Source organism: Eptesicus fuscus, chromosome 13, assembly GCF_027574615.1.
Source record: "Eptesicus fuscus isolate TK198812 chromosome 13, DD_ASM_mEF_20220401, whole genome shotgun sequence".
NCBI classification, from domain to species: Eukaryota; Metazoa; Chordata; class Mammalia; order Chiroptera; family Vespertilionidae; genus Eptesicus; species Eptesicus fuscus.
In genome coordinates, this window is record NC_072485.1 from 57,879,099 (window position 1) to 57,905,501 (window position 26,403).

Below are 26,403 nucleotides of genomic sequence, written 5' to 3' on the forward strand. Positions count from 1 at the left end.
ATTTTGTTAATTGTAGATGTTATTATATATTCATATGATGTGTTATTACTTGAGTTCAGAGCATGATCTAAAGATAAAAATAATGGCAAAATGAGCATATTAATATCCAAATGTTTTATTCAACTTAAAGATTATTTTTCAAGGTCTGTTTATTCAACTTAAAGATTATTTTTCAAGTGTTTGCCATGGTCCCAATAAAATAAGAAGTGATAACTGTGAATTTGCTCACCATTGAGAATTAGGAAAAGAATAATTATAGGGCCTTTCATGTGACAGATATTCAAGAGATATTTTCGACCTGAAATGAGCTATTGTTAAAGTAATTAAGAGTTGTATCTTTCAATTACTGAAGAAACCATAAAGATGAATCACTGTGAGTTATTTTTGCATCTTTTTTCTCAATAGCTGCCTTTTTTGTCCAATAAAAATATTTGGTGAGTGAAATGGGAATATAAGAGCCATTGTTTCTTCTCAGAGCCCCTAATTAGCCATCTACCAAAACATTATTTAACAATCAAGGTAAAAATACACTGTAAAAGTGCAGGAGGGAATCAGAGAATTCCAGGGCTTAGGAACAATGAGTAATAAATGCTGCTATTGGCTGTCCAAAAGTGAGTTATTTGATTAACCCAGGGATAATGCAAAAAGGAGATAAAAGTGATCATGGAGTATAGTAAGTTTAACACTTTATCAACCTTAATATAGAATATCATGAACACAAATATTTTATTATAATTGAGCCCTACTTATATATGTTATTTTAAAATTTGACAGATGACTGATGAGTATATTGTTAGGAATAAGAGATAATATTTACTGTAATATTAATGTGCATATGGGTTGGTGGTGAGAAAGGGTGTGACAAAGATATACAGAGTCTACTAAAAAATTTACTCTCTATTATGGAGAAATATGATGTATGTAGTAATACATAGATTTTGAAATCAAGCTTATTAAGGGGTTTCTTAAAAATTAATTTTTGTGTGGCTAACTTTAGAATTTAAAACATATAGTGTACATTGAAATGTTTTTGTACATATAATTTTATTTTTTGTGTGTCTGGTAATTTCTTAAGCAAATGTGTTAATTAAAAATAATAGCTGCTTTATAAAATATACACAGAAGGGCCCAGTATGTTTATATTCTTTATATATGTGCCTATTGCAATGATTTTAAGTGGATTTTGGTACATTAATTTGACCATTCCTACTACTCATACACTAATACATCCTTTAATCTTCTTTTTATTATAAAGTCAAAGCCTCATTTGGTTATCCTCAATGAATCATAGAGAAATTGTTACTCTCCCTCTTACCATATAGCTCTCTTGCTGTGAATATCTAAGAAGGTGGACTGAGATTCTTGGGAAAATTACTTAAAACAGTATGAAGTTTGTTGAATTATCTATCGATGGAATTAGGAGTTGGACTACATTATGGCTTTACATACTATTTGGACAAGTGTAGAGGTCTTGGCCAAATGAAAAATAACCATGTGCAAAGCTTGGAAGTAGCCTTTTTGGCAAGCACTTGTGTCTGAGACAGCTTTCTTTTTATGTACTTGAAGCAAATGAAATGGATCAGAATTATTTTCAGAAATCCCCTCACATTATAGGAGAGAAAAGTATAATTTGTTCTCATGTTTGGCTCCCTTTTTATCTGTTGTCAACAAGTAGTTGCCAACCTTTTTAAATGAGCAAGAGCAAGTCGTTATTTTCCCAAATGCGAATGTTGTCCCATGGGAGTTTGTTTCTGATGAGGTCTTCGAGCTGAGATGTGAGAGAGGGTATTTCTAGCCCTCTTCAGTTCTCTGCTAAGAATCCCCACATTCCAGAGCGAGGTGGAGAGACAGACCAGGTCGCAGCATTTAGGAATTTGCCAAGCTTCAGACTACAAGTTTATGTGAATCTGCTGATAAAGGACCCTCCTTCAAAACTGTCCAGAAGTTCTTTGCTTGCAAAAGTTCAAACTGAAGCCCTGGCCGGTTTGGTTCAGTTGTCAGAGTGTTGGCCCGCATACTGAAGGGTTCAATTCCAGGTCAAGGGCTTACTGTACCTGGGTTGCAGGTTTGATCCCCAATCCTGTCAGGGTGCGTGTGGAAGGCAACAAATGGATGTGTCTCTCTCACGTGGATGTTTCTCTCTCTCCCTCCCTCTTTCCCCCACCCTGCCTCCCTTCCACTCTCTAAAAAGCAATGGGAAAATATCCTCAGGTGAGGATTAAGTAAAACAAAAAAAAGTTCAAACTAAGTTAGTGTTTGGTACAGTAAGTAACATTAAAGGCACACGAGGCATAAGATTACAAATAAAACATGTTGAATTGAAATTTCAGAAAGCATGAAAACAATTAATACAAATTCTGGGTTAGAAGATGGCGGTCCACACACATTTTTCAAATACATGATTTCACAGAACCAGCAGAATGTTCCCCCGAGCACACACGTTAACCTGATCAAATTCTTCCATGACGACATCATCTCTTGCACTTACAGGCTCACATCCTGCACTTAACCGCATGCAGACACATGGGCAAGACAAGATTGTAAGAGGAGTGTAGCTGGGGAATGTTTTCATGATATTTGATAGCCCTAATTGTGGTCACTGCTGTTTCAAAGCACTGAGGATATGGAATACTATGTCATGAAAGTCACTCTCACCATATGGAAAATAGAAAATTAATTATTTTTAAATGAGCTGTTACTAAATGCTTTGGAGAAATTCAGGTCACTTGGACAAATCACTAATGAATATACTAGTACATGCCATTTCTTAAAGGAGAACGTTCCAAGATTTTATAACGAGCCTTTGTAAGGGACTGAAAATGAGGGGGAAAAGAGTTCCTTTTTAATTTAAAAATGTCTGCGATTGCGAGGTGATTTATAATGGAAGTACTCACCATATTTGTGTGTGTGTGTGTGGTCCAAGGTGGTACGGGTACATTACAGAGCACTGGCATAATGTTTTTTAGATGAGGTAATTCAGTTTACAGTCTATAGAACTCCTCAACTGTATCTTAAGCTTTCTGAGCCTGGCTACATGAATACCTTGCATTGTTTCACTTAGCAGTTTGAAAATGCATTACATATCATGCATGAAGCCGCACAGTATGTATTTTGTGTTTATACTACTCGGCTAGTCATGTCTAATTTCACACCAACTTAGGCTGCTTGTCTAATGGATGCCTTGCTGGCATCCCTGCTCCATATAAGAAGTAAACAGTGTAGCAATATGTTTATCTTGAAGCCAAAATATAGAAAAAAAAAGCTTAATCAAAAGTTAAAAATATTTAAACCTTTGAAGTAAAAAGTAAGATAGGAATCTCAAAATGTGAATGAACCCACTACATTCTGAAAAATATCAGAAAATCTCTTCAGAGTTTCTTTTGTTCTAGATGTTATGAAGGGTGGACTCTCCCTTGTAGGTCAGGAATACTTGTTTTTGTACCATGACTTTAGCAGTTGGGTGCAGCCCTTGACTCTCTTCTCATAATGATGTTTTTAAATATATGGAATCAAACATATGCGATTACAAATACAACACAAAGGGAATCAATTATGTTAAATGACAGTTATTACAATATTAAGAATAAATATTCACGCACCAACTAAAAACAAAGAAGCAATATATCTGCTTTTAAAGATTAACCTGGTTTTTAAAAAATACTGTCATTTTTAAATATAGGAGAAAGTAAACCAAATATTCCCAATATCTGCAACATTTATTATGTAAATAAAAATTTCTACAATTTCTGCCCTAACCTGGTGGCTCAGTTGGTTGGAGTATTGTCCCATACTCTAACTTCAGGTTCGATTCCTGGTCAGGGCACATACTCAGGTCACATAACTAAGTTTCAGGTTCAATCCCTGGTTGGGGTGCTTATGGGAGGCAACAGATGTCTCTCTCTCTCTCTCTCTCTCTCTCTCTCTCTCTGTCTGTCTCAAATCGACAAAAACACATCTTTGGGTGAATGTTTAAAAAATCTATAATTTCTATTGAGAGAGCTAATGTATTTGATTATATTCATAATGAAGGAATATGCATATATATATATATATCTAAATATATGTATCAATTATATATTTGTTAATGATAAATGAGGAACCAAAGCGTATTTTGATCCATGTTGTCATATTTGCTATATTTAAATGTTGCTTAAAGATCAAAAAGTAGATATTTGATTTTTTTCTCAGACTTAATGAGTGCCCTGTGATGTGATGATAAAGAAATTTATTAAGTATATTTAAACATTTACTATGTACTTATTCTGTGTCAGTTAGAGTAAGCTTTTAAAATAGATTACATCATCAAGTAATTTAAAACTTAAGTCAGATCATGTCACTTCTTAGCTCAGAATTCTCAATGGCACCTTGACTTACTTTGAGTAAAAGCCAAAATCTTTATGACTGCCTACAAGGCCCTCATGGTCTGTTCTCCAGCTACCTATCTAACCTCACTTCCTGTGACTTTTTCCTCTCCCCACCTTGATGCAGCCACTCAATAAGCAGTTACCACCCACCACAGGACCTTTGCATTGCTTTTCTATTTTCCTTGAACCTTCTTTCCTCAGATATGTGTATGTCTTGTTTCTTCTCTTGAGGCCTCTGTTCAAATGTCATCTTTTGCCTGATACCTTCCCTGACAACCCTATATAAAGTACCTTACAAGGATGCTCTCCTAGAATTTTCAACGGATAGACATTGATGGAATGCTAACTATGTTCAAGAGGCCTTACAGTTTAGTTAAGTAAATAAATAGGAGCATATAAAATACAGAAATAAATGATAAGTGGTCAGTAAATAATATATAGCAGTGGTTCTCAACAAAAATGGAACCAGAGACATAGAAGCATTGAGCAGAATGTCCAACCTATGAGAGAAGGCAGGGGGTAAGAGATCAACCAAAAGACTTGTATACATGCATATGAGCATAAACAATGGACACAGACAGTAGGGGGGTGAGGGCATGTGCTGGGGGGTGGGAGCAGCCAGGGAGAGATCAATGGGGGAAAAAGAAGACTCATATAATATTTTAATCAATAAAGAATTTAAATTAAAAAAAAACAAAAAAACAAAACAAAAAAGTTTGTGTCACCATAACATACATTATATTGATGACATTCACTCAACTAATCAGCACATATTTATTGAACACCTAAAATAGTATGAAATACAAGGTACCTTACCGAGTAGCAAAAAAGGGAGAATAACATCAAACTAACACTTAAGCAAACAGTGAATTACAGCTGTGTTATGTCTAGGCATGGGAGAGTCCAATCTCATGAGTAGCTGACCTAACCTACTCTTTTAGGATTTTTACCTTATATTAAAGCAGGATTGGGACCTAAACAGACAGAGAGGAAATTCACAGTGTTCCAAATACAGAGAATAGCACATGTGAAGGCCCTCAGATGTGGCGGTGCATGGTGACTTTGAGGAACTAAAGGAAAGTGAGTGTCTGGATACTGGTACATAATACCAGAGCATCAGGAGGTGAGACCACAGCTAAGTCTTGCTGGATGTTGGCATTTATTTTAATAACAACATATTGCCATTGAAGTGTTTTAAACAGGAGGATGATAAAATCTTTTAGAAGGCTGCCATTAGCAGTGTGGCCAGGGGGTTGGAGGGGAGAGATGAAAATGGAACTCAGGACCCCACTTAGGAAACTGTTGCCCAGGTCAGGAGAGAGGTAATGACCATCTAGCTAGTGGTGCTGGAAAGAAGTAGATGTTTTGAGATGTATTGACACTTGGCCGTGAAGGGGAGGAAAACTTTTTCCTTCTTCCCTTCAGGGTTCTTTGGCAAAATGACAGAAGGCCCATAACAGGTGAAAAACCAATTTTATACATATGGAAGCCCCATAAAGAGATCAGAGCAGGAAGCTTTTACACATTTTAGACAAAGAAATAATAAATTTGTGAAGATTGGAGAAGACAGAGGGATTTGAGTTTTAGATAGTAAATTGGGGAGGAAGTAACTAGGTTTTTTATACATCATTCTTGGCCCTAAATTCCCTATCTCTGGTGATATAAGAATGCCTTCTCCCCTCCTGGTACAGAAAGGGTATTTTTCACGTGGGAGATTTATCTCCTGCTTTCAGGGAGACAAAGGAGGGTCAGAATGTCCTTCTTGCGCTGATTGTTTCTCAAGTGCTTTTAATTAAAAAATAATCAACATGCCAAAGTGGAATATTATGGGGTGGCATATTCTACTCCCCTTCAGTCGGCTCAGCAGGATTTGGTGATTAATTGTATAGAAAGGGTAAGGGATATTGGTCTCGGGTTTCATATATGAAGAAACGGGTGGATGGGGTGCTTTATTTTGCAAATGGAAAGGCAAGGGAAGAGAAGGTTTAGGGAAAAATCATGCGTTCCTATGCACATGTACCCCTATGGATACCCAAGGGTTATGAGCCCTGTGGGCTCCTTGTCCCACTATTCCTTTCATTTCTGCTCAAGAAAAAAATACAAGTAAATGAGTAAGGGGCCATTCCAGAGATAACTTTGAATATGCCTTAGTTGGCATAGTCTATAAAAGACTTAAATCTTAGCCAATTGAAACACATCCTTGTATATTGACATCTGCTGATATAGACAGTAGATTCCACAGGGGTTCTGAAACAAGTCAGTTTGTTAGAGTGCTTGGAGATGTTTACATGGAGGCAGTGGAATCTGAATCGCCTAGACCTGGTGCAAATAAGTGGGCAGAGAGTAAAGAAAAGTAATATAAACTCATAGTAAATGAGCCAAATATTGACGTTTGAAAAGTACAAACATATTCTAGGGATATTGAATAGACAAACGTGGTCAATGTGGAGAGAATATGTGGAGAATGTTGAGCACATGGACTTGTGAAGTTGATGATCCATATTATTGTAAAGCTTATGTATTGTAGTCTTGAGCTGGAGACTGGAGCATTAAATTAAGAAAGATCAATATGATGATGAATTGGAGAGATTTGAGGAACATTTTGTAAAGTTTTTGCACTGGTTCAGACATAAGATATTAAAGGGTTTAGAGTAAGGGCATCAAAACTATACTGAAAGAGGCAGGATAATAATTGAAGAAATATTTATTAGAAAATAACAGTAAGCTGGATTGGCAACTTGTTGGCCACTGCAGGAAGGGGTGAGGGAAGAATCAAAACTATACTATGATTTTTGAAGTTTGAAAAACTATAATGATGAGAAGACAAAACTAAGAGAAGGAAATTCAGTTTGGAAGAAAAAATAAAATGACATGATAGATATCTGAGATGGCAAGATATATAAGTAGAAATGAGGGATATTTTTGAGTTTGTGCCTATGCGTGTCAGTGATCATTAAAATCCTCAAGAGTTTCATTGAAGCTCCAGGCTAAATTTTATCATTTTAAAAAACTTCCCTTGCCTCAGTTTTCTAACAGAAACATTTTTAAACTTTATTATATGCTAGGCACAATTTCAAGTACTTCCCATATAAACTCATACCTCCCTCACAGTAACCCAATGATGTAGGTACTATTATTATGCCATTTCACAGATGAAGCTAAGTTACTTGCCTGACATTACACAATTAATACCTGAATATCCAGGATTCAACCCAGGCAATTTAGTTCCAAAATTTCTGCTTGTAACTACTCTACTCTGTTGCCCCTCAATGGAGGTAATATATGCCTTAGCTACAGTCAGATTTTTATTTATTCAAAAAATATTCCATAAATACTATTTGATAGATATTATGCTAAGTTCTGGAGATAAAATGGTGAACAAAACCAGACACTGTTTCATTCCTGGGGAACTAAACAGTCTGGAGGGAGAGAGCTGCTCATCAATTAATCACGTGCGAGAACATAGACAGCAGTAGAAGCACTTGAATAATGTGCATTTTAACCAATTACAAGGAAGTGTGTGGTGGGGAGGGAATTTGTGGGTAAGTGATCCTTCATCTGGGATTAGAAGTTAATCAAGCAAAGAGGTATGGGAAGGGCAGAGAGAACAGTTATGTGTAAGGACCCTGTCAGGGGAGGAAGGGGAGAATATGGAGGGGGTAACAGAGCTAGTGTGGGAGAGAATGAGGGCCATGGTGGTAGGTCAGCAGGTTAGCACCATGGAAGCCACAATATAAGGAGCTTTGTCTTTGTCCTAAAAGCACTGGGAAACTACATTTGGCTTTTGAAAAGTCTGCTCTGATTAGAGTGTGGAGAACAGACACAAGTGCATAGCATGGTGAAAAAGATTACAAGATGGGTAAAAACAAATTGTAATTAAATCACCATACAAATGTAAAACATCTGTTTTAACTTCGTTTGCCTACACAAATGTGGGCTTATTGCAGCAATTACAGGCGTGATGATGTAACTGTTTTCCAGGCTCATCAGGGAATTCTTTGTAAATAGAATTTCAAGTAGACATGTATTAGAAAGAAATAACATTAAGCGAAGAGGCTATCATCTAGATTCTAGAAGTAGTATTAAGCATTTCTAAAACATCTTAGTTAATCCTCAAAACATGTTACAAATGATGGACCTTAAGTTCATCCCTTACTTTCAAATTTAGTGGGAGTCTAGGGACCTATTATTAGTCAATCATTAGTTAATTGATGGACACTTATAATGTCAGAGTGCCCAAAAGCTGCAGTGTAGTGAAGTTAGTAAAAAAGGGAGAGGCAACTTTTGCTTAAAAAAAAAAAAGTTTAGAAATCTGTTAGTCACTGAAATAAATTGGGTTTTCTGAAATCCACCTATAAAACAACCTTTAGACTTCTGAAAATGCTTTTCTTTGTTGGATACTTTCCAGATGGGTACCAAAAAAGTAGATTAAACTAAAATATTATATTCATATTTTAAGTGACTCTGTGAACTCAAAATTTGCTGCCACTATTTATAAATTATTACATCTTTGAATATATAAAATGTTTCTTGGAAAGACAAAATTCAAGATACATTTCAAAAGAATTTTCTTGTCTATTTCCTTAAGGTAGTTCCTTGATTGTAGAAGAGACACAGAAAACTTACATATTCTCAAAAATATTTAAAAAACCATCCCCAATCTGTTTTAGCTCCTTTAATTCATTAATTATTAGCAGCTACTATTAATTTTGTTGAGAATATGAGGGACTGTCACTCCTAGTATCCAATACTCCTTTCTCTGAGAAATCTTTCATATTTAGAGAATATGTTTTTCTTCCTCCGTTCAAACCTCACTCTTTCAGTCTTGCTACACTAGCTGTGACTTAGAAGTGTTCCAAGATGGAAGTGATAAAAAGGAAAGAAAGAAATCACTGTTTTTTGCTTCTGTAGAATTATCTGGGGTTTTTTTTTGTTGTTGTTGTTATTCCCTTAATCCATCATTGACAACAAATGACATAGTTATTTTTCCAAAGCACACACATAATTTGGTTACTTCAGAGTTTAAAATTGAGATTGCAGGCCATCAACCACATACATCTGCCTATAGGATCCAGTGGTTCAAATTCAGGGAATATTCACATTAAAATATCTGGATTTCCAAATTCTTCTGGAAATTCGGAAGATCAAACAACATTGGCACTGCATCTCTTTATGGTAACAGTGAGGTAGAACTAAGTGAATAAGGCTGTCCCTCCTGGACATGCCATGAACTCTTCAGTTTTCCACAGTCTCCACCATTCCAGTTAGTCCCCTGGAGCTCGCCATTTCGTTCTGTTATGTAATCTGCCTGGCCTCTTCTGGGCCTTTGGGATTAGAATATTAGTAATTCTTGTTAGGCATAAAATACCCTTTGTGATCCTGGCCCAGCTGACTTTTTTGGACTCATCTTCTCCTCCACATGCGTTCTGTATTCATCCATAGCACACATGCTTGTTCAGGCCCCTGCCAGATGTTTCCCTTAATGCAATACACTGTGCCTGGTGAGCATTTGAGATCCTTCCATTTTGTAAATTGCTTCTCCTTTGTAAGTCCTTCCTATAATGATTCCTAATCAACCTCTCCCAAAAGTTAAATGCACTCTCTTAAATTTCTCAAAGAACTGAATTTAAACTTCCATTTAAATACTTAAACTTCTATTGCAGTTCTTACCATATGAGATCATGATTTTTTAAGTCTGTTTTCAAAGACGCCGAGGGTCTTCAGAAATACTATATCATGGCCTTGTCTTTCTTCTATTTCAGTCCCTGATGCCGAGTGTTACAACTGGCATGGAGCTGTGCTTTAATAATGATTGGTTGAGTGGAATCAGATTAACTTTTTACTAAGCTTTTCTAGAAGGCCCCAACATTTAACTGTATTTTAAAGTGTAGGGCTAGACTTTTGGAATTTTTAAGAAGCCAGTCTCTGTCTAGTCATATGTAAACAATTAGTCAGGAGAACAGAAGCTTTTCATAGTAGCAGAGCATTTAGATAATGATTCCCATGTGGATGTATATGTAAAATTAGGCACAACGTATACACAAGTGGAAAGAATGCATTTGTTGTTGAAGTTCCTGTATTTTCTCCTTAGTGAAGCCTTTGGTGCTTCTTAAACAACTGTCAGTGACATAATTACTTTTTTGTAGACTTTGATTTTTAGAGCAAAATTGATCAGAAAGTACAGGAATGCTACATTTGTTACAATCAATGAACTTACACTGACACATCATTGACACCCAAACTCCAAAGTTCACTCCTGTTGTAAATTCTCTGGGTTTTGACAAATGCATGGTGACATATACCCACCATTATAGTATCATTCAGAATAGGTTCGCTGCCCTAAAAATCCCATGTGATGAATGAATGAATCACATGATGAATCACCTATTTATCCCCTCATCCTCCCAAACCCCTAAATCATTTTTCTGTTTCTATAGTTTTCCCTTTTCCAGAATGCCATAAAGTTGGAATCATACAATATTTAGCCTTTCACGTGGGCTTTTTTCATTTAGTAACACATTTAAGGTTCCACCATATCTTTTTTTTTAAAAAAAATATTTTATTGATATTTTACAGAGAGGAAGAGAGAGGGATAGAGAGTTAGAAACATCGATGAGAGAGAAACATCGATCAGCTGCCTCTTGCACACCCCCTACTGGGGATGTGCCCGCAACCAAGGCACATGCCCTTGACCGGAACCGAACCTGGGACCCTTGAGTCCGCAGGCCGACGCTCTATCCACTGAGCCAAACCGGTTTCGGCTCCACCATATCTTTTATGACTTAATAGCTCATTTTTTTTAACTGCTGAATAATAGTCCATAGACTGGATGTACCACAGTTTATCCATTTATCTCCTGAGGGGCATCCTGTTTGCTTCTACATTTTGGCAATTATGAATAAAGCAGGTTTTTATGTGTACATAAGTTTTCAACTCATTTACATCTTAACGTTTATTGTCCACTTCATCTTTTAAACCTGAAATTTGAGTATTTTTGAGAACTAGGTTTGACTATCATTTTCAACGTCATTTTATATTATGCCAGAGATCATTTCAGATAATTCAAAATACTTAAAATATTATCAATTATTATTATTATCTTTATTGTTTATCATTTTACAGGATAAACCAGAATTCGGCCCTGAGAAATCTCTTTTTTTTCTATATTCATGTGAATATTATTATGATGCTATAGCATAGAGATTGCACCAAATCTTGCTGTAAGACCTGTTCTTTCTCAAGTGAAATCTATTGTGAGGGAGGAAATATTATTTTTCTTCTCTTATAAGTTCTGGTTGGTCCAATAATTCAATTGACGTAGGCAGATTAATAGGAGAAAAGAACTAAGTTTATTATATATTTACGTACAGGGGTTTTATAAAAGTATGGGGCCCTAGGACAAATTGTGCAGTTGAGACTTATGTGCCACTTTGAGCTAAGGAGAAAGTGGGATGTGTGGTTTGGGACTTCAAAGGGCAGGAAGGCAATTCACACAGAGATGGAAAAGTAAATGTTTGGTAAATAAATGTTTGCTGAGCAATTTTTAACAGTGGGACACAGTGGGCTTTTATCCAATGGACCTCACTAAGTTCCTCCCTGTCTATCACACCTCCATCATGTTAAACTATCCTTATCTATGATGATCGCTCTCTTCCTGGAGCAGGTCCTCTATCTAATCCTTTTTTAGGAATTAAGGGGGAAGGTAAAAGATTTTTCCTGAGTCTTTTGTTTCTTGACAATAACTAGCTTAAAATATTCAATATCCCAAAAGGCTTATTTTGGGTTGGCACATTCTGTTTCCTTCCAATATGATGGAGGCAAAAGGAGTGGAAAGGTCCATTTTGAATTCAGTCCTAGTGAGATGAGTGGCTACTGTACTAAAGCATAGCTCAATTTGTCTGAGGCGTGAGGTCCTATTGCATAGCCCCCAGGAGAAATTGATGGTACCAGGAAGGATTTTCCCCTATTTTTAATTTTAACAATTTTTGATCTTGAAGAATATATTTCCATCCTTTCTAAAGTCACTTAGTAGTTATATGTAGACTTCTTTATGCTGTGAATGTTCATTGAAATGATTTCATTGACTTTTCTTTCAATAAAATACATAGCAAAACTAAAAATAGCAAGGGGATGGAAACATTGATTCCATCATGGAAAATGTGACTTTATTGACTGCGTATTTGCACAGCACTTTCTGTATGCCCTTTGGAAAAGGAAATATATTACTTTTTGGCATTTTCCACATCTTTCATATATCTGTTCTGTTTTATATCTGAAATAACTGCAAATCAAGGGGAGTAGTTTGTCTCAAACTTTTGTGAAGAATGGATTATTTTAAACTAGTATTAAATTTTCAGTTTATTGCATATAGAGGAGTAAATATGCATTCTCTAAATTATTTTCTAGTTTTAATAGCTCAAAGAGAATATATAATTTTTTATTTTAATATTACCTGGACAAAAAAATGGGAAATAAATGCTGAAATATATTAAATTAAAGGCATTGGTGAGCTGTCATGGGGCAATTAGAAGTGTATGGGCATAAGAGATGGCATGATTTGATTTTAATTGTGCATGAGTTCATTATTTTCATGAAAAAAATAGAGATACTATTGGAAAATGGAGATACTATATCTACCTAACTCATGGTAGGTGATTCATGGCACCATTTTTTTGAGATTTAAATCGGATAATTTATATGAATGAAAGTTTTGTGTGCCTAGAGCATGGTAGGTCCCCATAATGTTAATTCCCTTTTCCTCCACCCACCATATGATTCAGAAAATAATAAGACAGTACTGCTTGTGTGTAACACACTATATTTGGCACTATGCCAATATAATGATAAATAAGATCCTGGTTCTCTAAGAATAGATTATTATAAGTTTTATAAATTGAATTAGTCATGACTACCCTTTTGAAGCTTTAATACCCATGACACCATAACTAAGACACATGCATGTTGAACTCTGCAGCATCTAAGTAAACTCCTTGTAAATGACCAACATAGTTGTGTTTCTCAGGACTGTATGAAGGGAGACTGTTGGATTTGAGGGGAGTTGAAAGAGCTGGGTATGACATTAGTTAGAGGGAAACTAGTCAATTCGTAAACTATTGGACTCTCTGAACCTTCAAATAATGCCTTTACTCTCCCTATTAAGAATGAATTTGCTATCTGAGAGCCACAAACCACATGTGCCTATAAATCTATATCAAATAAAGTGAAATAAAATTGAAAAATTAGTTTCCAATCACACTCACCACAGTTCAAGTACTCAATCACCATGTCAATATAATGGGTAGTATAGATATAGAACATTTCCATTATTACAGAAAGTTCTATTGGAAAACTATTCTAAAAGTGAGATTGTAGTTTAGTGTGAAGATAGAAATAAATTGTTTGCAATCTTTCTCTCAGTTCTTGTACCCATACCAAAATAAAATAAAATGCTTGCCATATGAAAAAAGGAAATTATAGGCAATTTAGTATATTTTCACTTGCATTGATGATGATAATAAAGAACTTTTATCAAATACTTCGACACTTATTTAATTCACACTCAAATATGCATAGCCAATGAAATGCATTATTTTCTGTGTTCATTGAATACAAGAAGAGACTGAGACACAAAAACAGTAAATAATTTTCCTCAAAGTATCATTGCAAGAAGGTGATATAGCTGAGTTTAAACTCAGGTAATTGGATTCCAAAGCCCTAGCAAGTGCCTAAATGGTAATGGATTGAATTAAAAGCCTTTAGAAGTAAATTTGAATTTTTTTTTTATTGCATCCTAACTTGGTTGTTGCCTGTAGGCATAGGGAGGACATTTTTGATATTCAAACAATTTTCTTATATGTTAATCATCAAATCTGTAAGCATTTTAGTGGTCATGAGTACATATCTTGGGTTATTTCTGTTGAGAGAAAAGGATAAACTTAAGACTCTTGGTATTAGAAAAGTTAATACGCATCTTATCAACTACTTGCACATGATCCCAATGGTTTACTAGTAGTAATTTCTCATTTTGCTAACACAAATATTGAATTCCACACCATGGAGGCTGGAGTACAGTAGCATGACCCTTGCTTGGTAAGTGAGCCTAAATTTCTACCCAGTTTCAGTTCAGCTTGGCAGTTGTTCTCTACTCATCATTCTGTATTTAGTAAATTTCAAAAATAGATGTTACTTAAAATTTTCAGTTATGCATTTCTTAATTTATGGGAAACATTTATGTGTAATTATACTGTGAATTTAGTGAATTTTGAAGGCCCTAGAAATGTATCCCTTGAGAATTTAAATTCTCTAATACAGTCTTTTGCTCTTGTTATCAAATTGATTATGATCTAGTTTGAGGAGTATGGTCTAATCGTTCATTCATGCATTCATCAATCAGGTTTCGAGGAAATCCTATATAATAAAAGAGTAATATGCAAATTAACTGTCACTCCAACACACAAGATGACTGCCCCCATGTGGTCAAAGATGGCTGCCCCCATGTGGAGACAAGATGGCCACCACAAGATGGCCAGCAGGGGAGGGCAATTGTGGGTGATCAGGCCAGCAGGGGAGGGCAGTTGGGAAGGACCAGGCTTGCCAGGGAGGGCAGTTGGGGGCAACCAGGCCTGCAGGGGAGGGCAGTTGGGGGTGACCAGGCTGGCAAGGGAGGGCAGTTAGGGGCAACCAGGCTGGCAGGGGAGCGCAGTTAGGGGTTACCAGGCCAGCAGGGGAGGGAAGTTGGGGGCAACCAAGCCTGCAGGGGAGGACAGTTAGTGGTGACCAGACTGGCAGGAGAGGGCAGTTAGGGACAATCGGGCCAACAGGGGAGCAGTTAGGCATCGATCAGGCCGGCAGGGGAGTGGTTAGGCGCCGATTAGGCAGTGGTTAGGCAGTCGGACATCTCTCGAGGCATCCAAGATTGGAGAGGGTGCAGGCTGGGCTGAGGGAACCCACCCCTCCACCCCCATGCACGAATTTTGTGTGCTGGGCCTCTAGTCTATATATATAAAAGCCTAAGTGACCATTCTACCATTAGACTGTTTGACTGGTAGCTATGATGTGCACTGACCACTGGGGGGCCGATGCGCATCACACAGGCATAGAAACATGGAACAGACTGATGAATCTCAGAGGGAAGGAGAGAGGGGGGAGGGTGGGAAGAGATTAACCAAAGATTTTATATGCATACTAGAGGCCCGGTGCACGAAATTCGTGCACGGAGGGGGGTTGTCCCTTAGCCCAGCCTGTACCCTCTCCAATCTGGGACATCCCTCTCACAATCCAGGACTGCTGGCTCCCAACTGCTTGCCTGCCTGCCTTCCTGATTGCCCCTAACCGCTTCTGCCTGCCAGCCTGATCACCCACTAACCACTCTGCTGCCAGCCTGTTTGCCCCCAACTTCCCTCCTCTGCCGGCCTGGTCACCCCTAACTGCCCTCTCCTGCAGGGTTGATCACCTCCAACTGCCCTCCCTTGCAGGCTTGGTCCCTCTCAACTGCCCTCCCTTGCAGGCTGGGTGCCTCCCAACTGCCCTCTCCTGCTGGCCATCTTGTGGTGGCCATCCTGTGTCCACATGGGGGCAGGATCTTTGACCACATGGGGTCAGCTATATTGTGTGTTGCAGTGATGATCAATCTGCATGTTACTCTTTTATTAGATAGGATAGAGGCCTGGTACAGGGGTGGGGGCCAGCTGGTTTGCCCTGAAGGGTGTCCCAGATCAGGGTGGGGTACCCTGGGGGTGTGGGGCGGCCTGAGCAAGGGGCCTGTGGTGGTTTGCAGGCTGCCACGCCCCCTGGCAACGCAAGCGGAGGCCCTGGTATCTGGAATTTATTTTCCTTCTACAATTGAAACTTTGTAGCCTGGAGCAGAGCCAAGCCTGGGGCTCCCTCCGAGGCCCGAAGCCATTTGTGTTGGGGTTATAATTGAAACTTTGTTGCCTTAAGCGGGTGGGCCCGACCAGGGTGTGTGGAAAGCTTTGCTTCCCCTGTTGCCGCCTGTTGCCGGCAGCAACCCTGGCCTGCTCTCTCAAGCTCCATTCTGCCGCCATTTGTTTGAATTTGTTTACCTTCTATAATTGAAACTTTGTAGCTTGAGTGGAGGCTTAGGCCTGCAACGGCTGGCAGAAAGCTTGGCTTCCTCTGTTACCTAGGAAACCTTGCTCTCTGTGGCTGTAGCCATCTTGGTTTGGGTTAATTTGCATACTCGCTCTGATTGGATGGTGGGCGTAGCTTGTGGGCGTGGCTTGTGGATGTGTCAGAGGTATGGTCAATTTGCATATTTGTCTATTATTAGATTAGACTAGAGGCCTGGTGCATGGATCCATGCACTGGTGGGGTCCCTCGGCCTGGCCTATGGGGATCAGGCCAAAACTGGCTCTCCTACATCCCCTGAAGGGTCCCGGATTGCGGGAGGGCACAGGCCAGGCTGAGGGACTCCATCGGTGCATGAATGCATGCACCGGGCCTCTAGTAATATATAACAGCATTGCCTGGAAAATCTATTATGAGTAAATAATTAAAGATATTATATAATTTAAAGGAGTTCTTTCGAGAGTTGAGTGGTAAAGGGGAGATATATCAGATGAGCTATGTGTAGAGCTTCTCTAGTGAACCCCCAGTTCTGTAGATCTGAAGAATTTCTCTCCCTACCTGTGATCAGTTTTCAGCTATTCAGTATACATATAGTTCCATAATTACTCAGGGCCATTCTCTATTTTAAACTTACTCTTTAAGATTTCCTTGGCAAGGGGAAAGTTGATTTTACTCACTATTTCTGTTTTTCTTTTATTTACTGATATTAAAGAAGAGATTCAGGCAGAGCTGGCTTTTTCCCAGAATTTTCATGTGAACCTAGAAAAATTAACAAATTAAAAAATCATAGAAATGGAAGATATATAATTGCTAAGGTTTTCAGAACTTTATAGCAATTTTTGTGTAAAATGTGTCAAAATATTTTTAAGTCACAAAAGTATTGAGTGCGGGTATTATTGAATCATTTGATCTTTAATTCAAATGAAATCAGACTTCTTCCCTTAGACACTTAATTATAAATGGCACGTCAACCCTGGGAAAACCCTTGACCCTTTGCTTGTTGGTTGACGTGCAGTCAGGAAGAATATTGGGTCTTACAAGCTGTGTGCTACTGCTCTCAGGCAATGTGTAAAGATCCTTTCTCCTAGTGTATGTGATGGCTTTTAAAGGTACTGCATATAAGGGTTCACTAGTCATTTGGACTAATGAAGATGACTTTAAACAATTTTTAGCAATAAAATTTTTTATCTGGGTGAAGATTGGAAGCTTCCTTTCACACTGTTTACAGTTTCTAGTCTTCAGCTGACATGGAAGCACTGACTTGAATTACTCCATAAATCACATAAAGGCCAAGTTGTTAGATCAGTATTAATGATGAATTCTTTTACACTGAAAATTCCCAAGTCATGAAGTATCAATACTAGCTTTAATTTTATCTGCCCTAAAACAATTTCCATGTCTTTCAATATGAATGAATTTTAAAGAAATACTTAGGTTCTGGTATATGACATGTAGATGACTTCGCAAGGTCCACAGGCTTATAGGTAGGAAAAAAATGCTATTTTTATTTATATGCTCAGTGCTTGTCCTTATGAGTTCTTAAAGAGTAGGCTGAACAATTTGGGGGCTTGTTGCTGGTGGGTATTCTCTCAAAATGTGTTCCCCTGTGGATTAAGTGTCAAATCAATCTCTAGCTTCTTCATGCACTATGGATATTGTATGCCTTTATGCCATACAAATCATGCTCCTCATGTTCTTTAGCATGCCCTTAGATATGTCAAATATTTTACAGTTCCTGGGCCTCTAGGAACTGTATTCAAATTCATTTATCCCTTTGAAATTGTTTCACAAGTTATTTTCCCCCACCCAGGGAATGAGATGGTAGATCTTAAAGTGGCTCCGTGTTTGGATCTATTTATGTTCTTAAAGATGATCTTAGCCTTGTTCGCCTTATGAAAGGTTTATAGTCACCTCTTAGAAATTTTGTTTCAGCAGATATAATTTTAATATGTTTTTATTGGTTTCAGAGAGAAAAAGAGAGGGAGAGAGATAGAAACACCAATGATGGAAGAGAATCATTGATCAGCTGCCCCTGCACGCCCCCCACTGGTGATTGAGCCCACAAAGTAGGGATGTGCCCTTGACTGGAATCAAACCTAGGACCCTTCAGTCTGCAGGCCGCTGCTCTATCCACTGAGACAAACCAGCTAGGGCAAATGCAATTTTTAAAAATGTTTTGGCTGACATAATTTTCTTATTTTGACTACTTAATCTGAAAATATTTAAAAAATCACTTAAAATCCTATGACATATTTTGAAATTATGCAAAATATGAAGTAAATGATCCTCTATGCATCAATCACTTCCCTCAAATATAGTTTCTATTGTTTGGATTCATGTCCTTCTTGAGTTTTTCCTAAATTAACATTATATAAGGAAATACAGTATTCACACTTATAATACACTATATTTATATGCAACTTAACTTTTTATATGTCCATTTGCATCATATATATATATATATGTGTATACATATATGTATATGTACACACACACACACATGTATATGTATATATATATATACACATACACCAGTATGTGTATACACAAACATAATAAGATGAAATAGTAATATTATATATATGTGTGTGTATGTACATATATATACATATACATGTATATATATATACATATATAGTATATGTATGTGTGTGTGTGTGTTTGCAAATTGTTGTTTTTGCTTAAGAGTATATAATGAACATCTTATGGTTCAATACATATATGTTTATCTTGATCTTTTTTAATGATACATAGAGTTCCATTGTATTTTTATATTTTATTCCACCAGCCCTCTCTTGACATATTCTTATTTCAAGTTATTTTTTTGTTCAGTCACTGTTGCAACAGATATACATATATCTTTAAGCAGTAATGCTATTATATCTGTAGGCTATATTCATAAAAGTGAATTGTTAGATTTAAGGATATATGTATTTTAATTTTAATAAGTACTGACTAATTGGTGTTTGTGAATATCTTATAAAGAATATATTATGCTATGATATATCTGTTTGTTTTTACAATTCATATAGGAAAGTATTTCTCTGAAAACTATTACTTAACCAAAGTGGTTAAAGGGGTATTGCTGTATAGTAACCCCTTTTTTTATTTATATACATATCTATATCTATCTATCTATATATCTATCTATAGATAGATATATAGATAGATATATTAGGTACTATATGTATGTAATATAGTACCTAATATATATATATATATATATATATATATATGCAAAAATTTTAATTATGTCTACCCTAAGTCAAATTCAATCATCAACAAAGAGATGTATTGACACAGCCTTTAACTGATATAGTTACTGAGTGTTTTAGTTGTCTAGCCATAAAATCCTTGCTCATGAAGAAGTCTAGTAATAGTTTGTTCTTAGTAGGACTTCACCAGTCCACTCATGGGCCATTGTTTTATTTTTTAAAACCATCCTTGTATATGGACTCAACAATCAACCACATTTTGGTTATATTTGCTGGTTGACAGTGCATAGAGGAAACATCCTGTCTATGAATCTAAATCACAAAGTGCTTCTCCCTTATCTTTTTTCTCTTTGAGGTAAAGCTCTATGTAGCTCAGATCATCCAAATTCATGGTTCTGTCTTGTCCTTAGTCTCACCATATGACTTCATGCAATGCCATGGAAACTGGTTATATTCTATTTAAGAAAAAACCCCACACAACTCTTTATAACACTTGGTATGGTACCAAGAGTGATTCCCTGTTTAAAATTATGAGAAACTGTTAATAGAGAAGTTTATAGAGGTTCACACCTCCCTTATCTTAAGCATTTTTTTTTTAATCCCAGAAGAAAAATGGTGTGGGATGTAAATATGTTTCAAGATCAGGTAGCAGAAATCCAACCAGAGTGATATAACAATACCCTCTGGTTTAAAAGGAAACAGTCTAGAAGAAAGATGTTAGAGTGTTATTGTTAAAAGATTTTTCATATTAGTTTTCATGGTAATGGTGATGAAGACTTGTGTGTTAAATAATTCTGCTGCCCTCTTTTTAACTGTATATATGTAGTTCTTGTGTAATTTTTATAGTGTGTGTACATATGTACCTAAGAATGCATGTGTGTGTTATATATATTCATATACTATATTTGTGTTTCATTCTTCTTTCACAAATGAGAAATACATTTATAAATACTTTGTGAGACATACTGATGGAAGAGAAGGCCAAAAATAATATAAGAGAAAGGAAAGAGGTCATTCGAGCCAGGGTAGGGATTTATGTATATTTACCATTAGATACTAAAAAGCTTGTGCACAGGCACAGATTTTTATAGTCTCTTAATGCCAGCTAAGTTTCATATCCATTTCACTTCCTTCCTATAGTTCTTTACTAACCTATTTATTGACATGAGGTCATCCCAAAGCATTTTGTTGAAAACGTAAGTGTGTATTTCATGTGTCACTGTGATGACTTTTCCAGAATTCCTTCAGAGTGAGATTTCTTTGTTTTTCAGAATCTGCCCATGAAGAAGATTCCATGCAAAGCCAGTGCACCCTCAGGCTCCTTTTTCGCCAGAGACAATACAGCAAATTTCTTATCCTGGTGCCGAGATTTAGGGGTAGATGAAACATGTCTATTTGAATCGGAAGGTTTGGGTATGTATTTTCTTCAGAATTTTAACTGATTAAAAGTATTGTAGTTGTCAGTATAACGACCAAAACTGACTTTTTTTGTGTGATGTCATTTCACAGATTAACTTTAAAAAAATTTGTAGTTTGGTATAAATGAGTTGTTGAAGGTAGTAAAATGCATGTCCTCTTACTATTGATTATCTTGGGCGTAAAGGATAGGAACATAAATAGCACAATTATTGTCAACATAAGATCAAGTAAATACAATGCAAAATTGGGGAATATTTGAAAAAGGCGGGTTCAATTTTCTCACCAGGCTCTAACCTGCACTAGAAAGGAAGTTCGTAGCTATGTATGTATGTTCCTGCCATGGGAGCACGATTGTCTTTTGCTTCTCTAAAGGTATAAAAACATCATTTCCCGTAAGTTCTCTTTGTGAAACTGGAGTTTGTTCATTTATTTATTTGATTTGTTGAGATAAAAATCAGCCAAGCAAATAAGAGATTGGATTAAAGATGATGAAATAAAAGACAGATACATTAGTTCCCAGACCTACCCAGATTATTATTATTTTTTTGTCTTATTTTGTTTTATGATTGAATTTTGCCAAATCCACTTCCAGGCCATAGAATGAGCTTTTGCATTTCCTCTGGACAAAACATACAGTTTTTGGTGTTTCAGCATTACTCATGAAATAGAACTGAGTGAGGAAAGGAGACATCTAGATGGGGAAAAGCTTTCGTTCTTTTGCCTGAAGCTTTAAAAAATCAATTCACAAAAATCACATAATACCAACTATCAACATCAAAGTAAGCTGAGCATCCTTCAGAGAGAACAAGTATACAAATTGCCTTCCAAACAGTCAGACTACCCTAGCCCCCAGGGCTCACAAAGCAATATTCTCCTGTTGAACCTAGGAAATTGATGGCAACAGCTACAATGTTCATTTTTTTGTGCTTAAGGAAATTTGTATTTGTACTAAGAGGAATTGATGTGATATAGAAAAGATTATCATCAAATTTCTGAGAATTATCTCAGCAGAGAAGAAAAACACATTAATTTAGACGAGGAGAACATTTTATACCTGAAAAAAAATCAGTAATTGCACAACAGCATACTATGTTGGATAGTATGCTCCTTGAATGTTCATTATATGAATGGGCTTTGACTGTTCTTACCATTTCCTCACATTAAAGTAAAACAAATTTGGTGGGAGATGTGTATGTATGCATATACCTCTTTTTCAGTCCAATGTTAATTTTACAGATAGATTTTAACTTTCAGGTTAATAGGGAAACTGTGAGTAGAGAATTCTAAGAAAGGAGTGTGGAAGAATTATTTGCGAAAAAATATTCTTGAAAGATCTAGTGTGTGGCAAAAGTAGGTCTACAATTGTTCGAATGGAAAATAATGCAATAATGAATAAACAGTAATACAAGAATAAACTCAGTTTCATGTACTCACAACTGTAAACCTACTTTTGCCAAACCCTTTATACAGCTATATAATCAAGTGTGGACAAATAACATCATGATTTAAAATTCTGGAGTGCCCCTAATTACCAACAACTGACACAGAGGGAAACTGCTTTAGTATTAATTTATTCATTGTATAGATTTTCATTAAAGAAGCCTTTTTCAGTGGCAACTATAGGCCAAGTGGATTACTAACTATGAAAGTAAATGTGATCTTGTCTCAATTTTTTCATTGTCCATGAGTTAGTTAAGCTAATAAAACTATTTTGTTAGTTAAACCAATAAAACTTTTTTGTTATTTAAACTAATAAAACTTTTAGTTGGAATCCAAGAAGAGTCAATCTAATAATAAATTTTCTCTGGAATATTTATCACCATAGCCCAAGTTCCTAATGAGAATTGAATGAATATTATTTACCTTGATGGCTTTTTAAAACCCTATTTAGATAATGACTAATACATTTTATCTTGAAACAATCAAGCCTAAAGAAACATATGTAATAATGGTTGTAGTATATAAATAAGTATTCTGCAGCATATACAATTATATCAAGAAGAATTTTGAGATGGCCTAGTTCTTCACCCTGTTTGAAAAAAAAGACCTTATAAGAAAGTCCATGAGAATTGAAATATAATAACTTTCAAGTGTTTTGCTAAAATATCTTTGATTTTTATTACCTTCTATATTATAACTTAGCTTATACCTTGCAATTAAAATGCATTAACATGTCCATGGAAGTTTAATACGACCAAGTTTTCAAGCTATAAAATTTAAAAATAATTTTTAATTGTTTAAGTAGCAAATGAAAGCAAACAGGCATTCTAGTCTGCTGCTTAATGAAAAGGTAAATTTGAACTTTCTGCGGCTCAGAATAGGACATGGGGTGATATATAATAGGCCTGGGGAGCTGAAAGAAGGGAGCCAATAATACAGCATTGACTTTAGGATTACTCAGAGAAAGGAAACAGCTGTGCCCATAGATGTTAAAGATAATCAAGAGGAAGGGCAATGAGAAATTCCATTTTCCCAAGTGGAACCCTTTCTCCTTGGATTTTTATTATTCACTGTAGGTGAGGAAGTGATCGGGCCTCTGCTGATGGCCTTGGACTCTGTGCTTGCAGAATTGACTTTCCTGCGACAATAACACTGTGTACTCTGCTTGATGTCTTTTCACACTTCACTTTTGAAAGAGAATTTAGGGCAAGGATTTTTTTCCTTTTTTCTACCTCAAGATTTCATTTCAGTAGCACACGAGATGAAGAGCATCCTTTGTGTCACAGTGTTTTGAATAGCAAATAAAATGAAAAGATGCCCTGATGAAGGGGAAAATCTGTTTGAATGAATGATAAAGTAGATCACTGTACTGAGTGTGTATCAAGAGGCTTCTGTCTTTAGCTGTTCAAAGGTCTTTGCCTGCATAAAGCATTCTTATCTTCATGGCAACTGATATGCTACCCTCTGTTGCAGTGCTTTTTGTACAATTATTTTGTGAGAGGATCTTGATTCACAACTCACTCAATCTGTTCTATTTCCACAACAGCTAATGACAAGAAATCTCAGTGGGTGGGGAAGATATGCCAGGGGTGAACAGGGGAGTATGGACAGCAACTTATTCCATATGCTCCTCTCATGCTTCTTGTCTTTTGGATTCTTGGCAGATACATTTCTATGCCACATGATACAATCACATACAGAGTATAGCCTGCAATTTATTTTCTATGACATTCTCGATAATTTTTCCTCTGTGAAATGTCAGTTCTTAGATCATAAGTTCATTACTGTACCGAAGTATTTCCAAAACAAGCCAATAGAAAGATGGACAAAGGTCTTGAAAAGCCTACTCAAAAAAGATTTATAAAAATCCAATAAAGGTATAAAAATGTTTGACACATTAGTAATAATGTAAATGCGATTAAAACTATGAAAATTAGCAAGATTAAGAAAATTGTATGTTTAATGTTGAGAATATAGGAAAATAGGATATTCTGTAGATTACTGGAGAAAATTGGAAATTGATATGTCTCCTTTAGAGGGCAATTTAACATTATCTATCAGAGACCTGAGGAGTATTCTTGTCCTCTTATCAGGTTGTTCTACTTCTAAAAGTTTATCCAATGAAAATAAATGGAGAAAGGCATCAGAATGTCCACTGAAACGTTTTTGTAATTGTAAAAAAACATGAAAATGAATTGAATCTATGATATATGGTGATAGCTTAAACAAATTACAGCCATCCAGAGATACCAACAAGAGATAATATCTTTGAGACTTTAAGTATATGGGTAACTTATGACATACTCTGAAACATGAAGTCACACATTTATATCTAGTAAATAACAAGAAAATATATTTAGAATTTGAAAGAAAGATGAACAGTAGTTGGCTTATAAATGATATCATTTTATTCTCCAATTATCTATTAACTAGGCAGTAAAACGATATGGCATATAATCTGAAACATGAACAATTAATTTTATGTTAAGATACAATGTGAACCAATCTGCATAGAGAAGTATTTATGGACATAAAAATTTACACATCAGTGTGTTATAAGGGCTGTTTTGTATCATTGAGGTTTCAAGTGATTATAGAATTTTATACTGCTATGGGAACAGATGACATAAACCTTTGTGAGTTCTGTGGAGCATACTTTAGTCTTAAGATTTTACATATAATGCTCATTGACAACCCCAATTGTTTAAACCATGGTGACATAAAAGTAACGGGAGGAGATTTTATTTTTAATGTGATTTATTAATAAATCGGTTTCATTGGATTCCTTAAAACTAGGATATGCTTTAAGCTAAAAAAGATCAACATGCAATGTTTTTTAAATTTAAAAGTATGTAGTCTATTGGTCTAAAAATAAAATACTCCCCCAATAATTATTTTAAAAGAAATGAACTTTAATGTAGAATAAAGGGAAAAAAATGTTTAGAAGGCTCTAGTTATAAAAGCATTTTCTGTTTTCAGTTTGCAAGAGATGTAAAATTTCTTAAACTGTATTAATAATTATTCTTCCTAACAGTAAGTGTAATAATTTTTCAAAGGTTAAATACTTGAACTACCATTTCTAAAATAATGATGAATATTTTGATCATTTTTATGATTTAAATTAAGACCCAAAAATGTATGACTTATTTTCAGTTGTGTTTTGAGGGGTAAAGGAGGGAATGGGAGACATCTATAATATTGTCAACAATAAAAAAGTAAAAAATTAATAAATAACTTTTTTAAAAGTTGTATTTTAAGTCTAAAATTGATGTTCATATGTGATTTTTTAAAAGATATTTTAAGTAAGAAGCTAGTTAAATTAGTCATATTCTTATGTGGGAGATTTCTTTTTTATAATTTCCCTTAGCATACAAATTAGAAATGTCATGTTAGTTTAATTTTCCCCAGAGACCTGTTTATTTTGTGTTATTTGTATGCATTCCAGTAACCTGGGAGATGGGGGGAGGGGGGGGAGAAAAAGATGGGAGGAAATTCTTTTAAAATGCACAGTTTTTTGCTTTCTGTAATTGTGTCAATATCATTATGTTATTGGATGATTATAGGATTTGGAGGCCAGTGACTATTCTTCATCTATTTCTCTGAGAAAGAATCAACTCAGCGAGAAAAGGGTTTGCTATCTGCTGTGCTAGCATGCCAATGTGTGTGATTTGCTTTTTATTTTTATTTTTATTTTTATTTGCTGTGTTCATGTTTGCTGTGTGGCACTGTCTTCTTTTGATGCATGACTTTGATGTTCAGTTTTACAAAGTCCTTTTGAACATGGGTCAAGCACTGATCTACCTGCAATATTTCTGTGATGTTGCTGTATCAAAATAAAAAGGATTGTGTATGGATTTTTTAAACACTATTTTCCATTT

General features: G+C 35.9%; 1 protein-coding gene across 1 annotated transcript in view; it reads left to right on the plus strand.

Moving 5' to 3' along the window:
* Positions 1-26,403, plus strand: part of GAS2 (growth arrest specific 2) — a 123,047-nt gene that overhangs the window by 26,145 nt on the left and 70,499 nt on the right. The window contains exon 4 of the mRNA XM_054725734.1: positions 20,938-21,079. Within this exon, the coding sequence (XP_054581709.1) occupies positions 20,938-21,079 (142 nt within the window). The remainder of the gene's footprint in view (positions 1-20,937; positions 21,080-26,403) is intronic.